Raw genomic sequence first — 15,604 nt, 5'->3', positions numbered from 1 at the left:
GGGCTCACCTCGCACTCCAGCAGCAGCGGCAGCCCCGCCAGCAGCTCCCAGAGCTGCCGAGCTTCAGGCACCGGGGCAATGCGGGCCTGTGGGGCTGGGAGGACCAAGAGGACGGGGTACAGCGCACTGCCAGACCCACACATGGAGCCGCTGCAGAGGCACGGGGTTTTTCCAGCAGGGATGGAGAAGACCACCCGGCTGAGAAGCTGTGTCCTGCAGTGAGGTGGCAGGAGCTGGGCACGTGGTCAGGGCAAAGGGGAGAAGGGGAAGAGATGGGCACCCACCTGCCACCGTGATGGTGTAGAAGACAGAGTCACCACCCACGTCGCAGACGAACTCCCCTGCGTCCTGCGGGCGGGCGCAGGGCAGCACCAGACAGCACCGCAGCCCGTCACGCTCCAGCACCAGGCTCTCGCTCTCCTCCACCTCCTCCCCATCCTTGTACCAATGCACCAGGGCCTCGGCACGAGACAGCTGGCACCACAGCTCCACGCTCTGCCCGGCCATGTACGTGTGAGGGGCCGCCTCGTTGGAGGCCACGATCCTCACCGGTGGCTCTGCATAGGGATGTGCGGCTCAGCGTCTTGCATGGAGGAGTACTGACCATGGGGCATGCAATTCCCTGCACTGCACGATGGCTTCACTTGCTCCTTGTTTTTGGGCTGGAAGCCACCACCTATCCCACATCCCTCATGGCACGGGTGCTGGGGCTGCCCTGCTGGCTCATGCTCTGCTGCATGGCAAGGGACATGATAGTGTCCCCATCGCTGCTGCCAGCGTCGTGCTGTGGATGCTCAGCCTGATGCAGTGACCTGCCTTTGTCCCTGCCCTGTGCCAGGAGTCCACGCTGTGACCGTGCTGAGGTGTTTTGGTCTCCTCCAGTGCTCGGTGCCAGCGCACAGCAGGGCACTGTGGCACACAGCCAGCCTGCAGGGCCTGACCTGCCCCATGCTGAGCCTGCATCCGCCCCGCTCCCTGATCAAATGCTGTGCCCGTGGGGGCTGCTAGAAGCAATCACATCGCTCCAGACACTGAACCTGAAACACACCACCTCCCGTTGGGGTCTGCCATTTCCCCATGCCCTGGGAGCCCCTCAGAGCAGCATGCAGTTTTAATCCACTGGGAAGTGGGCAGTGAGCCTGCAATAGGGTCAGCCAGAGTGAGACGGGCTGGGAGCTCCAGCACCTCCATCCCAGCAACTTCTGTGGTTGGCACCATCAGCCGCCAGGGAGAGGGTGTATGGCTGCAGCCCCACCGCCTTTCACCAAGCTCTGCCCCCACGGCCTTCTTGTTTGTGGGGCTGTGGGTTTGGGGCCAGCAGCAGGAAGTCTTTCACTCCTTTTCAGGTCTCATTATCTTTTCCCACCTGAGCCGCCAACAGCCGGGGCAGCTGCCACGTGGTGCCGCTGCCAACAGCCGGTCACCGGCAGCCAGGCAACCGCTGATTTTTAGGGCAGCAATTACCGCTGTCCGTCAGAGCGGCGTCTGGCTGCGAGTCGCCCCGTGCCAGGTGCCGGGTGCCCCTACCTCTATTTTTAGGCACTGGGGTCGTGTTTACCGGGCAGCAAACACCACCGGTGCAGGGATGCACGGTGCCATGTGCCATGCACCCCTCTTGGCCCTTGGCACTCACCTGCCACCGTGATGGTGTAGAAGACAGAGTCACCACCTACGTCGCAGACAAATTCCCCTGTGTGCTGCGGGCGGGCGCAGGGCAGCACCAGGCGGCACCGCGGCCCCTCGCGCTCCAGCACCAGGCTCTCATCCTCCTCCACCTCCTCCCCATCCTTGTACCAGTGCACTGGGGCCTCGGCACGAGACAGCTGGCACCACAGCTCCACGCGCTGCCCGGCCACGTAGGTATGCGGGGTCTCCTCGTTGGAGCTGACAATCCTCACTGGCGCCTCTACACAGGACGCAGAGCTCAGCGTGGTGACACGGGGTGGGTAAGCCCCACATAAGGATGGGCAACCCTAGCAGCTCACCGCTCACGGTCACCACGAAGCTCACGGCATCATCTCCAGCGTCACATGTGTACGTCCCCGAGTCTGACGGCACAGCCATAGGGATGTGCAGCGTACGCCAGCATCCCTCCGCCTGGATGCCCAGGGTCTCACTGGGCACCACGGCCTCACCGTCCTTCATCCAGCACACGGGGGCACCCGCCGGGCTCACCTCGCACTCCAGCAGCAGCGGCAGCCCCGCCAGCATCTCCCGGAGCCGCCGTGCCTCAGGCACCGGGGCAATGTGGGCCCGCGGGGCTGGGAACCCATGTAGAGGGGTAAGAAACATGGGAGGTGCTCCCCACCTGCCGCTCTTTGACTTGTGGGATGCTGGGTGAGCTCACCTTGCACATGCAGTGTGGCCGAGTCCTGCACACCGCTGGTCACAAAGGTGACACGTGCACCATTCTCTCTCAGCCTTGCTGAGCGGATCAGCAGCGAGTGTTCCATCCCGCAGTGCTGCATGCTGCAGCGCCCACTCTCCTCACCCTGCAGCCTTGTGCCGTTCAGGAACCACTCTCCCTGCACCGAGGCCGACAGCTCCAGGAAGAAGCGCGCGTCCTCACCGTCCCGCACCTGCACATCCTGCAGACCCCTTTCCAGGCGCACGGCTGGCACTGCAGCACAGCATGGGCTCAGCCCCGTGGTGCGCGAGCACTTGGCGCCACACAGCTCTCACGCTCCCACCCACACAGAGATGCTCTGTCCCCTCACCGAGGTGCACGCAGCCAGGGAATTCCACGGGGTCACTGCGGCCGTGCTTGTTGACGGCGCAGACGCGGAAGCAGTAGTCAGCCTCGCGGGGCACGCTGTCACCCAGCACCTGCACACGGCCGGGCAGCTCGGTGCTCAGGCACTGCACCCAGCTGCCGCCCGCCGCCTCGCGCCGCTCCAGGACGTAGGTGCTGGGTGGGCGATGGTGCACGTCGAGTGCGGGGCACCATGTCAGCAGGGCCGCGTTGCTCTGCTCCGTGCTCAGCTGGGCTGCCATCGGCGCGCTGGGAGGGTCACGCTTCACACCTGGAACACACGGTGCAGTGGGAGTCTCCAGTGCGGCAGGTGCCGTCCCACCTCTCCGCCATTTCAGACCCTGGTGAATAGGGAGAACGAAGGGCGCGGGGAGGCCCCATGCAGCCCAGCCCAGGGCTTACACTTGATCCGGAGCTGGGAGGATGTCAGTGACTCCCCGACAGAGAAGCAGATGATGCCCGCGTCCTCACGGGTGACGTGCACCAGCACCAGGAGGTGGGTCCTGCCGAAGCTCTTCAGCACGGCGCGTGAGGACTCGTGCAGCTGCAGCCCGTTGCGGCTCCAGCAGATCCCCTCCACGGCCTCCCGCGTCTCCACACAGAAAGCTGCGTTCTCGCCCTCCATCACATCCAGCTTCCGCGGCAGCCTCTTCACGATTAGCCCTGGGAGAAGAGACACATGAGGGCAGGGGGATGCTGGGGCTGGGCTATGGGAAGGCAGAGCTGGGCCCACTCCCACCTCGGACGGAGACCTCAGCAACGCTGCGGCCCCTGTCCTTCATCTGGCAGAGGTAGACGCCGTCATCGTCGGTGCGGGCATCACGGATGGTCAGGCGCCGCACCACACCGCGCTCTTCCATCACGTACTTGTGGCTGGGCTGCAGCTCCCTGTCCTCCAGGAACCAGGCGGTGGGGATGCTCCCCAGTGGCACCTGGCACTCCAGGACCGCGTCCTCCCGCTCCGCCACCTCCACGTCCTCCAGCGGCACCTGGAACCGCAGCCGGTGCTCTGCCACCGGGAGAGAAAGGTGCTGAGGGTGCTCAGCATCCTCCTGCTCGGCACCCTCCTGGCCCCCTGCACGCCCCCCAGCCTGCCCAGCCCTGGGAGCATCCATGCATGCAGCGGCCCCGCATTCCTCCCACATCGGCAGCATGGCCGTGGGGAAGGGAGATGGCAGCCCCCCGATCCCGGCGGCTATTTTGGGATGTGGCAGCTGGGTGGGAGGCATTCGGTATGGGGCCTCAGGAAGCAGAGCCCCTTGTGCAGGGGAGCCAACACGGCCCCGGGGCACACACCTACCCTTCACCTGCAGCTGCACGGCACTCAGCGTCTGCCCGGCCGTGTTGGAGGCGGTGCAGACGTACAGCCCCTGGTCCCGGGGCCGGCAGTACAGCACCTTCAGGATGAAGTAGCCCTCCCGGTCCTCGTAGACCAGGTGCCGGCGGCCAGGGACCACGACCTTGCCATCCTTTTGCCAAACGATCTCTGGCTTGGGCTTGCCGGTGACGTAGCAGCGGAACTTGGCGTGCTTCCCTGCGCTGACAGCGAATGCCTTGGCTCTTGGTGTGCCATTGAGTGCCGGTGCCCAGGTGTCGGTGTTCGCATGCCGCAGCTGCCGCAGCTGGGTGCTATCAGAAGGGGAGCACCGGGGCTCCACCAGGAGCACTGCCGCAGCCAGGGCCTCCTGGGAGCCACTGCGTGCCCGGCACACATAGACCCCTGCATCTGGGGGCCGGACACCAAACAGCTTGAGGTAGTGCCAGTCCTCGGGCTGCTGGCCCACCACGAAGTGGCTGCTCTCAAAGAGGTCGTGCAGCTTGCGGCCATCCTTCTCCCACTCCAGCAGTGGGCAGGGCTGCCCAAACACCCGGCACGAGAAGGTCACGTCCTCCCCACAGCACACCCGCACCGATGAGGGCCCCACCAGGAAGGTGGGCGCCCGGCTGCCAGCACAGCCTTCCTCCTCCTCCTCCTCCTCCTCCTCCTGCTGATGCTTCCCGGACTCCACTCGCAGTGTGGCGGCGGCATAGGTCTCGCCAATGCAGTTCTTGGCCTTGCAGACATAGAGGCCGCCATCCTGCGGGGTGACGCAGGACACCCGCAGGCTGTACACGTCCCCCTCGGCCTCCATACAGAAGCGGCCCGAGGACTGGATCGGGGCTGTGTCCTTCTCCCAGAGGACGCTGGGCCGGGGGTCACCTGTGATCTGGCACCTCAGCGTGGCGTCGGTGCCGCTTTGTGCCATGAAGGCGCGTGGGTAGGCCAGGAACCGGGGGGCTGCCCCGTGGCTCTCCATCACCCTGGGATCAGGGCAGGACGACGGCTGGGAGCGTCAGCCTGAGAACAGAGAGTGGGGTCAGGCTGTAGTGCGGAACATCCCACCCAGAGCATTGCTGCATCAAGCCCAGGCTGGGAGGTGAGATCTGCCCATGGGGCATGGGGCTCGCTGGATCCCTGCAGTGCTGGGGATGGGGTTGGCTGAGGAAGAACAGGCCCCAGCACAGCCCTTCCCCACCCGCTGGGGCATTCCTGCAGTATCGGGTGGTGGCAGAGCCGCATTCCTGCCGCATCTGGGCTGGCTCAGTGCACAGGTGCTGATAAGGGGCTGTCATGGGGCTGGAGGCATCCGGACACATCCGGGCGCTTCCTGCCCAGCTCTGAGGGGTGCCTGGGAGGAGGGGCCCTGACCGAGCGTGGTCCCGACCCCAGCCCCTGGGTGTCCAAGGTCTGGACATCACCACAGGGTGCAGAGGGAACTGGGGAACAAGTCCTGCTTTCACAGGGTACCACCTCCACGCCCAGTGCTGCAGGTACCCATCCCCAGCACCATGGGCAGGAGTAGGGCTCCGTGCTTGGAGTCTGTCCTGGGTGACCGCAAACCTCAGCCCCTGCCCATGCCATGGCCAGGGCTGGACAAAGGCATCTATGCCTCCCTTGGGGAGAACAGGGACAAAGAGAAACCCAAACATTCCCTGGCTGGGCTGAAGGGGAATGTGGGACAGAGCTCATCCCCAGGGGCCAGGGCCAGGTTCTCCCCCAAACCTGCACCCCAGGCGCCAGCAAACACAGCTCCACGGCCCAGCCCCCGCTTACCCCCCCTCCTCCAATCACTCTGCCCAGCACCATCCCCTGCCTCACGCACCCACCTCGCACCAACACCTCTGTCCTACAGCTCCTGGTGCCGGTAACCCGCTCTGCTGTTCGCCCAGCTCTGCTCCTCAGCGTCAGCGTGCAGGGACCGACTGTTAGGAATGCCTGCAGCTGCCGTCCCCAAAAATACCCTCCGATGACACGCCGGGGTGATAAGACTGAGCCTGCTCCATGTAGCGCCTCGGCGGGGCAGGGCTGCCCTATGTATAGCACCGGCAGTAGGGCAGCTCAGCAGCAGCGGGGTGCAGCAGACCTGTTCCTGATAGCTGTGGGTTCAGCCCGTGGCACTGCGCTGTGCACAGCACACAGCACAGGGATGCGATGTGCTGCAGCCAGCCAGCCCACATGGCACTATGGAACCCTTCTCCCGTCACTGCCACAGGGTCCCAGCCTCTGTCCGATGCTGTCCCAGCTGTCCCCAGCCGTGGCCTGTCCCCATGCAGAGGGTCCCTATTCCCACTCTTGCTCGTGTTCCCAGCATCCCAGTTGCTGTGGCAATGCCACTGCCCTGCACCTTGCATCCTTGGGGCGTCCCATCTATTCCCAATATGAGGGCACCCAGCCTGCCACCCCTATGTGCCTCTGATGCCTTCACTCTGCCCCAAGTACACCCTCAGCCTCCTGCCGGCCCCCAAACTCCAGCATGGGGGCAGCCAGCTGTAGGCCCCAGTGCCCCCTCCATCCCTGCCTGCCCCCAGCCCCACACACTCACCGCTCCAGCAGCATGCACCCCACCCACCCCCTTGCCCGGGCGCCGTCCCCCCCCAGACCACACTGTCCTTGCAGTCCTCACATTCCAGACGTCTCAGTGCTTTCACTGCCCAGAGATAATATTCACGGCGAGCAGACATTTGCGTCAGTGTCAGATACGTCTCAATGCCACCCTGCCCCAGGGGGAGCGCAGCGGGTAGACGGGCCGGGCTGGCAAGTAGGAGCCCACCGCAGAGCCCCTCGAGCTGCCCCACGGTCATGCTGCTCCTCCTGCACCTGCTGCCTGCTGTGCTGCCTGCCAGTGCCCTGGGCAGCTGCACCGGGGCCGGTGCTGACCGGCAGCTTGTCCTTGCCAAGGTGCGGGCACGGGTGCTGGAGCATCTGAGCCCCCCAGCCATGCAGGAGGACCCCCAAAAGGGTGCGAGGAGGGTACATCGCAGAGACGTCCTCGAAGAGGTGGAGGTGCCACCCGAGGAGCAGGAGGACACATCCCAGGTGATCCTCTTCCCTTCCACAGGTGAGAGCCCCGGTGGGATGGAGAGGGTGGGGGGGTGAGGTGGGTGCTGTTCTGGGGCAACGGGGATGTGGCAGGGCCAGTGGGAGAAGGGCAGGTGGCAGGTAGGTGACATGGGAGAGTGCCCAGGGGTGGAACAGGGGGGCACAGGTAGATAGGGAGGGCTAAGGAGCAGGCAGGGAAGGACACTGGGGAATGGGGTGGAATGGTAGAGAATGGGGCAGGGTACTGGGAATGGGATGCTAAGTGATGGGGCGAGATGCTGAAGGATGGAGCAGGATGCCCAGGGAGGGGGCCACAGCAGGATGCTCAGGGTTGCAACAGGATACTCGGGGTTGCAGCGGAGTGCTGGAGGACGGAGCGGGGCATGGAAGAATGGGTACCCCAGTACCAGACCATCCTGGGGCATGGAGGGGCTTGGTGACCTCCCTAGGCAGCTCAGCCAACCCTGGCCCTATGGAGCGGGTGGCTGAATCTGCCCACCCCACGGCCATGGGGTGCCGGGTGCTGCAGCTGTGCCTGGCTGGCAGCAGGGCAGAGCAGAGCCGAGCCAGGCAGAGCCTTGCACAGGGCTTGATCTGCAGCATGGCACGGCCACAGGACACAGAGCAGCAGGTGCTGCATGGCACTGGATGTCATCAGCTCCCCTGCCCACAGCAGGGCAACTTGCCTGCGCCCTCGGATGGCCCCCATGGCATCCACGGGTGCCCCCCATACCCTATCCCCATGCTGGGGCAGAGCGCCCTGAGCCACTCTTTCCCCACAGATGTGCCGTGCGAGCCCACACAGCCGGACAAGCTGCTGGAGGAAGAAGGCATCTTCACTTACCTCTTCCAGCCCTCGGCACACGCCCTGAGCCGCACGCTGACGTCCGCCCAGCTCTGGTTCTACAGCGGCCCCTCGGCCGCCCCCAACCACTCGGCCCCCGCTGTGCTGACCCTCTCGCCGCAGGGCAGGGTGCCGGTGGTGGCCACGGCGTCGCGGACGCCAGAGCACTGGACGGTGTTCAACTTCGGCCCCGAGGCACTGCCCCAGCTGGCACAGCCGCTCTTTGTGCTCCTGGTGCGCTGCCCCAGCTGCCCCTGCCTGGCCGACGGGGACAAGATGCCCTTCCTGGTGGCCACCACCCGCGCCAAGGGAGCCGGGCGGGCTCGCCGCTCCGCCGTGCCCTGGTCGCCGGCCGCACTCAGCCTGCTGCAGCGCCCGTCGGAGGACGTGGCCGCCCACACCAACTGCCGCCGGGCGTCCCTCAACATCTCCTTCGAGGAGCTGGGCTGGGACAATTGGATCGTGCACCCCAGCAGCTTTGTTTTCCACTACTGCCACGGGAGCTGCGCCGAGGGCCACGGGCTGAGCCACCGGCTGGGTGTGCAGCTGTGCTGCGCCGCGCTGCCCGGCACCATGCGCTCGCTGCGCGTCCGCACCACCTCCGATGGCGGCTACTCCTTCAAGTACGAGACGGTGCCCAACATCCTGGCGCAGGACTGCACCTGTGTCTAGCAGCCGGCACGGCACGGCCGGATCCGCGTGGGTCTCCCCGCTGCCTCCGGACTGCCCCAGTGCCAAACGATGATCCCATCCCAGGGATGGAGGAGTCACTCACATGGGCACTGCGCAGCCCAGGGCAGGGAGAGGGACCCAGGTGGAAGTTTTGGTGGTGCCACCCTCCCTGTGCCAGCCAGGGTTTCATGGCTCCAGGGTGCGTGGGTGCTGCAGCCCTACCCCAGGGCTGTGCCCGGTCCGCAGCATGCCAAGGCACAGGGACGAGGGTTGGCACAACGTGCGCCCTGCAACAGCAGCCCAGTGCCCGCAGCCAGCTCGCCCACATTTCTCCTCCCACAAAAAAGGCTGCAGAGCACAGCCACCTCCCCCGGCTCCCAGGGACAGGATAGGGACAGATGGATGAGCCAGGGCATGCCCATGCTGGGGCTCACGCAGGTGGCGAGGCTGGTGGCACGCGAGCAGCAGCAGAACCTGTTTGCAAGATCAGTGAGGCGAGAGAAATAAACCTGTTTTCTTTACAAAAGCAACCTCCGAACGCCAGCTTCCATCAGGAACAGCCACAGAGGCGGCACGGTTATGCAGTGGGGTGCAAACCCAGAGGCTTTGGGCTGCAGGAGGGAGGGGACGGGCGAGCTGCAGGCACTCGGCAGCATGGCACGGTGCTCTGCGAGGGGCTCGGCTCTGCTCCAGCATCCCAGGGAGGGGACTGGTGGAAGCTCCGGGGCCGATCCAGCCCTGGGCTAGGGGAAAGCCAGAGGGCAGCATCTGTCCCTCCAGCTGCATCGGGATGGGGAGCGCAGGGAAGCCCTGCTGAATTCGCAGCTGCGCAGGAATGCGGCCGTCAGAGCGATCCCACTCCTGCCACGCCAGCAGAGGCTGCCTTTGGCCAAAGCCGCCTCCATGCAGCTGGAACAACTGAGTCACCCCGGGCCAAGCAGGGCGTCCCCGTCCCACCACCGCCAGTCCCGTGCAAGCAGTTGGCCCGCCCCAGCCCATCTGCGTAGGATTCCCTTCCCCACCCCTTCCTCCCAGAGGACCGGATGCAGAAGTTCAGTACAAAACGTCTCCAGGCTTTACTGAATATAGATATTAAAAAAAAAAAAAAAAAAAAAAAAAAAAGGAAAAAAAAAGTCACAATTATCCGAGTACAAAACAACACTACAAAATTCACCACGTGACCCATGAGATGATCAGAATGCCCAAGTATCTCCCTGCCGACCCGCGCTGCGCACTGCACAGACCCACGCTGAGCTCCCAGCCCCACACCAGCCCGGAGCAGAACAGCTTTGGTCCAAAGCTCGAGCAGAGCTGCTGGCAGGGAAGTGGAGGAGACGGGAAGGACAAACACAAACCCCTGTGCTCCCTAAATGAAGCAGCCAAGAGAGGGGGAAGGCAAGGGGGAGCTGAGAGGGGCCCTGTGCAACCCGCATGTGCTTACCGCATGGGCACCCCCAAGCAGCGGTGCCACCGGGACATGTCTCTCCCAGGTCCCTGCTGTCACCTCTGCTTCAGGCTCAGTGCCAGCCTGTGGTGTGGCCCGACCAGCCGGACCTGGGTGCGGTGTGAGCATCCTTACTGCTGTCGTGACCCGCACGTGCACAGAGAGCACAGGGCAGGCACGAGCAGGAGGTGCTGCAGGCACGGGGTGTGGGTAGGGACATGGGGATACAACAGGAGACAGGGAGGGGAGGTGTGGGCCCAGAGCGGGATTCAGGAGGGGTGTATAAAAATGCCAGGGTGCACGCTGCCGAGTTTATAAAAATGTACAAAAATAAGATATTCCCTTTAAAAAAAAAAGTTAAGAACAGTGAAGGAAGATTCCCCAAGCCCCTGTCCCCATCGCTGCCCACCGGGATGGAGACGCCCCGGGCAGCCCCACCGGACAGATACACGTCACCATCCCACGCTGGTGACACTTCACTGTCCCGCACCGTCCGTCCTTGATGCTCACAGCCCTGTGGGAACAAGATGCAGATCAGCGGCCCTCCTGGGGTGCCCCATCGCCCCGCCCCACACGCCAGGACCCGGTCCCCCCCGACTCACCCGTGCTGCGCTCGCAGCCGCCGCCCTTCTCGTGCGCCAGGTTGAGGCGGTTCTGCTTGGCAGCCATGCCGTTGGCCTCAGGGCTGCTGCTGCGCGAGGGGCTGGGGGGCCGGGGGGGCGGCTGTAGGTGGAAGGCCATTTCCAGGTGCTCCTGGGCCAAGCGCAGGTGCTCGCGCAGCCGCTCCAGCTCGTGCTCACGGGGAGCGCCAGCCAGGGCGAAGCGCTCGGCCGCCGAGTTGGCCAGGTTCTCCCGGTAGTCCAGCTTGCCGTCGGGCAGCGGGGCTTTCAGCGGCTCCTTCTTCAGCGAGTGGTAGGTGGGTGGCGCGCTGGGGGGCTTCTTGGCGTAGTGCGGCGCGGGGCTGCTGGCGGGTGGGCTGCTGGGCTGGCTCAGTGCATCGCGGATGCGCCCCACGCCCAGGTGCAGGAGCTCGCAGATGTTGAGGAAGAGGCAGAGCCCGCTGACGGCGTACATGATGAGCAGGAAGATGGTCTTCTCGGTGGGGCGTGAGACGAAGCAGTCGACCGTGTGCGGGCAGGGGCTGCGGCTGCACACGTAGGAGGGCCTGACCTTGAAGTGGAACAGCAGGTACTGCCCGAAGAGGAAGGCCGACTCCAGCAGCATGCGGCACAGCAGCTGGAGCACATAGGCGCGCATCAGCCCGTCCTGCTTGATGCGGCGCCGGCCGTCGTGCTTCTCGCCGCCCTCAGCGCCCTTCTCCTTCTCCACCTCGATCTCCTCGAAGATCATGGGGTCTTCTTCGTTATCGTCCTCTGCCTCCTCGTAGTCGCGCCCGGCTCCACGCCGCACCACCGGCATGCGGCCACGCTGAGCTGCCGGTGCCCGGCGCCGTGAGGACTCGGGCATGCGGGCGATGCGGTGCATGGCAAAGGCCAGGTAGAGCACGGACGGGGTGGCCACCATGATGATGTGGAAGATCCAGAAGCGGACGTGGGAGAGCGGGGCAAAGTCGTTGTAGCAGACGTTCTCGCAGCCCGGCTGCTGCGTGTTGCAAACAAACTTGCTCTGCTCATCATAGTAGATGGACTCGCCCCCCACGGCCGTCAGCACGATACGGAAGATGATGAGGACGCTGAGCCAGATCTTGCCCACGAAGGTTGAGTGGTTGTTGATCTCCTCCAGGAGCCGTGTCAGGAAGCTCCAGCTCATCCTGGCCAGGCAGTCGGCTCAGCCCTGTGGGAAGGCAGGCGATCAGCTGCGGGGCAGGCAGCCGCGCATCTCACCCGGCCCCCCAAAGGCAGCAGAAGCCCCCACCCAGAGCTTACGTCCCATCCCTTACCCACCAGTGACGCCCAGACTCCAGATAGCATCGGAGTTGGGGCACCAGCAGTCCCCAGCGCCTCCTCCCCTTCTGCCACCAGCCAGGATGTGTGGAGTAGGGGAAGAGCCGGGACACTCACCGTCCCGGATAGGACGTATCTGGGGGAAGAGTCACCGTGGCCAGGGTAAACAGGGGAGCAGGGCAGTGCCAGCTCTGGCAGGCGAGGGGACAGCCCAGCGGAGCCAGGCACTCGCCTGCCACCTGGTCCCTTGGCGATGTCACACCCCGTGGCACCGGCCACGGCGAGGGAAGTGGAGCACGAGGGACCAGGGTGACGGCAAGGGGCAGCACGAGGCGGACAGGGAATTGCACAAAGTTGCAGCTGACGCCAGATGTCGGGGAGGAAATTGCGGGGAAAGCACGGCAGCTTCTGGTCGAAGCCTCGAGGAGACAGCGCACCGCCCGGCTGCTGGCGTGGGGCTGATGCAAGGGCGGCAGGCGGCGGGGTCGGCCGGGCACGGCACGGCGGGGAGGGCAGCAGAGGGGACGCGTCCCAGCCTCTCTCTTGCCACGCTGCCGTTGGGGCAGCACCGTCCCCGTCCCTCCGGCCGGGACCGGGACGGGGCTTTGCAGACCGCTCCAGGAGACCTCTCGTGCCGCTATTGTTCTGCTCCGAACCCCGCAGCGGCGACGGGCGCACGCCGGCACGGGGGCTCGGCCGGCCCCGAGCACCGGGGACCCGAACCCGCCCCTCGGGGCCACCCCGCTCACCCGGCCGAGCGCCCCGCGGGGTCCCGCTGCCACCTGCTCTACCGCCGGGCCCCGAGCCCCAGGACCCCGCCGCAGGGAGGATGCTTTGTGTCCGCGGCCGCTCCTCGCCCGGCAGCGCAGCGCCGCGGGGCCGGAGCAAGGGACAGGCCACGGGACCCGGGCGGCCCGGGGGAGGTGACTCAGGGTACGCAGGTGACGCGGCTCCCGCCCGGGGCAGGTGGCCGAGCCGCCACGCGCGGACCGCGCCCCGGCCGGACCCACCCGCTCCCCGAGCCCCCCCCGCCCCACACACCCACACACACACCCCGAGGCCCCTCACCCCACCGCACCCGGCGGCCCTCAGCCCCAGCGCTCCCCCCGCCCCACTCACCCCACGCCGGGACGAGCGGCTCCCGCCGGCGGCGCGGCGGACAAAGCGGCGGGGCGTTACGCCGCCGCCTCCCGCCGAACAAAGGGGCCCGGGGCCGCCCCGCCCCGCGCCGCCCGCCCGCCCGCCGGTACGCACCTACGGGCCCGCCGCGAGCCGCGCCACTTCTCCCCGAGTTCGCTCTGCTCCCTCCCGACCCCGCTGACTCACGGCCGGGGCGGGGAGCGCGGCCCCCAGGGCCACTCCGCGCGGGGCGGGCAGCGGCTGGAGCGGCCCCGGCGGCGGAGCGGCGCGCCGTGCGGTGCGGTGGCCGGTGCGGTGTCCCGCGGGGTGCTGCCGGGCTGGGGAACCGGGAGCGGATGTGTCCGTGTGCTCCAGCCCCTTGCAGGCAGCGCCGGCTCTCGTGGCCGTGGCTTTGGGGCACCGGGCTGTCCCTCGGCCCCCTGCGCCGCTAAAACTGGCTCCTGAGGGTTGGCGGATCAGGTGCTCATGTCTCCGGCCTTGACGGGGATAGCCGCCTTGTGCAACCCGGGGAAGCTGGTGCCTGCGTAAGGAGGGGGCTGAGAGGAAGCGGGAAGCCCTGTCACCGACCACAGGACCAGGCCCCAGGGCAAAGCCTGGCGCTGAAAAAGGCACACGGCGCACAGTTAGTGGGGAGACAGCGGCTGAGCGGGAACGTGGCAAGCGTGAGGATAAGCAGAGCTCCAACGCCTCGGGGAAGCCTGTGTGTCAGGCCCTGGCACCCGCACTCCGAGCTCACCCCTGTGCCATGACAGAGGCAGCTCCTGCCCTCACCAGGCTGTGCCTCCAGGTGCCCAGTGGCGGCCGTGGGCTCCTTCCTGACCTGGCTGGGCTCTGCAGGGACAACCTCCGCTCCCGGGGCAGCCACCAAGGTGTGTTTGCTCAGCTGGGAGACGAGCCTGACCGCCTAGCCTGGGCAGGGCCTGAGCCATTGCCTCGCCTCGCCTCACCTCGCCCAGGACTGTAGCACACAGCCTGTCCTCAGTCTTCCCCCACTAATCAGCGCTTCTGGCACTGGGACAAGGAGCAGACGGCTCCATTAGGGACTGTTTGTCCTGATACAGGACAGCTCCACAGCCACTTTAATGCCCTGATAACAACCCGAGGCACGCTCCAGTGGAGGAGGAACGCAAAGGGCAGCAAGCGGCCCCACAACACAGGGGGGCTGCTGCAGGAAGGTTCTGCTGGAGGCAAACACCCAGTCCCTCCACTCACACAGCTCCATTAGAAATAGGGCTCCCCCCATTAGAGGGAGCTGACAACCAGCCCCCAGGCTGTGTACGCTCACAGCCCAGCTGCTGGAGAGGACAGAGAGAGGAAAGTGCTGAAAGAGCCAGACCAATGACTGAGGAATGCCTCTGTGCACACCCCATTGGTGCAATGAAACCAGTTATCCCATCACTAGTTCAAGCACGAGCAGCTCCACAGCAGCATTCAAGGTCACAGAGCAACCACAAAGGGGGTAGGGATATGTCCTGGTTGTTATCAGATCAAGGGAAAACAAAGCATATGCTTGATGAAGAGGCAGTAGAGGCATTGTGACAGCACTTGTGAGCTTCCTCCGGCAGTAGCCAGGGAGTTGGTGAGAACCAAAGTGCTGGTGCTGAGCCAAGGGGATGGACCTGCAGAGAAAGTGCTAGGAGCAGGAGCAAGGATGAGTAGTAAAAAAACCAAATAACCTTATATCAGATACGGGCAGGCAAACAGCTGAAACCTGTAGTTCTAGCAATCCAGACTTGGTCAGGCACCTCAACACAGACCCAGGCGCAGCACAGCAGAGGTGCAGCTTGCTTAAGATGGAAAACACAAGCGAGGATAGAGCTGTGTCAGGGGGATCAGTGTGCACAGAGGAGACAAAGGCTGGTCTGGTAACTCCAATTTTGACTCTCGCCCTTTATGTAAAACACAGTTATGGAAGGAGAAGATAATACTTAAGCACCTTAAAAGGCAAGACCAAGACAGAAAAACCTTACTGGTCGTTACTGGTGCTGCTCTCTGAGACTCCGTCCCCCAGACAAAGTGCTGTGTGCTGGCAGTGCTTCCACTGAGCTCACTCCCATTCGCAGTCTGAGATCACTGCAAAGGAAGGGAGAGCAGCAGCCATATGCCCATTTAGGAAGAGGGGACAATGCGGAATGCATTGTGACATCTGCCTCAAGACACTATAGATCTTGTCAATCCAGTCTATAGAAGGCTAGATAAAAATACTGGCCACCGTGGGCCTTCAGGAACTGAAACTGCTTCTCAAAGTGACGAGAGAAAATCTAAAAATAAATAGATTCCAAGAAAGCACCCAACGGCGTGCTGTGAGGTGGCCTTTAGACTACTACAAAGTATGGAAACTGAACTTCCTACCCTCCTAAGGCTCTGAGGATGGTATAGCTGGGTTGGTTGCGGCCTTGTTCCCCCTGGCAGCCCCAGAACTGGCTCCTGGAAACGGAAGAAGCTAGTATGCAAGACCTTACTAGCACATTGCAGCAATGCAAGAGGA

At 64.7% G+C, this 15,604-nt stretch overlaps 3 protein-coding genes across 8 annotated transcripts in view; 1 reads left to right on the top strand and 2 right to left on the bottom strand.

Moving 5' to 3' along the window:
- OBSL1 (obscurin like 1) overlaps window positions 1-6,610 on the bottom strand; it is a 13,381-nt gene extending 6,771 nt beyond the window's left edge. The window contains exons 1-8 of the mRNA XM_021399835.1: window positions 4,053-6,610; window positions 3,492-3,761; window positions 3,155-3,415; window positions 2,718-3,023; window positions 2,348-2,620; window positions 1,986-2,261; window positions 1,634-1,906; window positions 285-557 (exon numbers count right to left, since the gene is read on the bottom strand). Of these exons, the coding sequence (XP_021255510.1) occupies window positions 285-557; window positions 1,634-1,906; window positions 1,986-2,261; window positions 2,348-2,620; window positions 2,718-3,023; window positions 3,155-3,415; window positions 3,492-3,761; window positions 4,053-5,049 (2,929 nt within the window). The 5' untranslated portion in view covers window positions 5,050-6,610. The remainder of the gene's footprint in view (window positions 1-284; window positions 558-1,633; window positions 1,907-1,985; window positions 2,262-2,347; window positions 2,621-2,717; window positions 3,024-3,154; window positions 3,416-3,491; window positions 3,762-4,052) is intronic.
- On the top strand, window positions 6,694-9,159 carry INHA (inhibin alpha subunit). Its single transcript, XM_021398840.1, has 2 exons — window positions 6,694-7,131; window positions 7,895-9,159. Exons 1-2 carry the CDS (start codon window positions 6,780-6,782, stop codon window positions 8,626-8,628), a joined length of 1,086 nt encoding a protein of 361 aa, XP_021254515.1. The 5' UTR covers window positions 6,694-6,779; the 3' UTR covers window positions 8,629-9,159.
- LOC110399707 (gap junction gamma-1 protein-like) lies at window positions 9,738-15,474 on the bottom strand. 6 transcript variants are annotated; one of them, XM_021398836.1, is made up of 3 exons: window positions 15,087-15,474; window positions 10,675-11,866; window positions 9,738-10,586 (listed from the first exon to the last, which is right to left on the bottom strand). In XM_021398836.1, the coding sequence occupies exons 2-3, from the start codon at window positions 11,840-11,842 to the stop codon at window positions 10,579-10,581; spliced, it is 1,176 nt and encodes a 391-aa protein (XP_021254511.1). In that variant the 5' UTR covers window positions 11,843-11,866; window positions 15,087-15,474; the 3' UTR covers window positions 9,738-10,578. The 6 variants fall into 6 exon arrangements, with proteins under 6 accessions (XP_021254511.1, XP_021254510.1, XP_021254509.1 ...); XM_021398835.1 differs by lacking the exon at window positions 15,087-15,474 and adding an exon at window positions 13,231-13,876; XM_021398834.1 differs by lacking the exon at window positions 15,087-15,474 and adding an exon at window positions 13,096-13,230.

This window comes from Numida meleagris, chromosome 5 (assembly GCF_002078875.1).
Source record: "Numida meleagris isolate 19003 breed g44 Domestic line chromosome 5, NumMel1.0, whole genome shotgun sequence".
NCBI lineage: Eukaryota > Metazoa > Chordata > Aves > Galliformes > Numididae > Numida > Numida meleagris.
The sequence above is the reverse complement of the archived record's forward strand: the minus strand, read 5'-3'. Positions and strand labels throughout refer to the sequence as shown.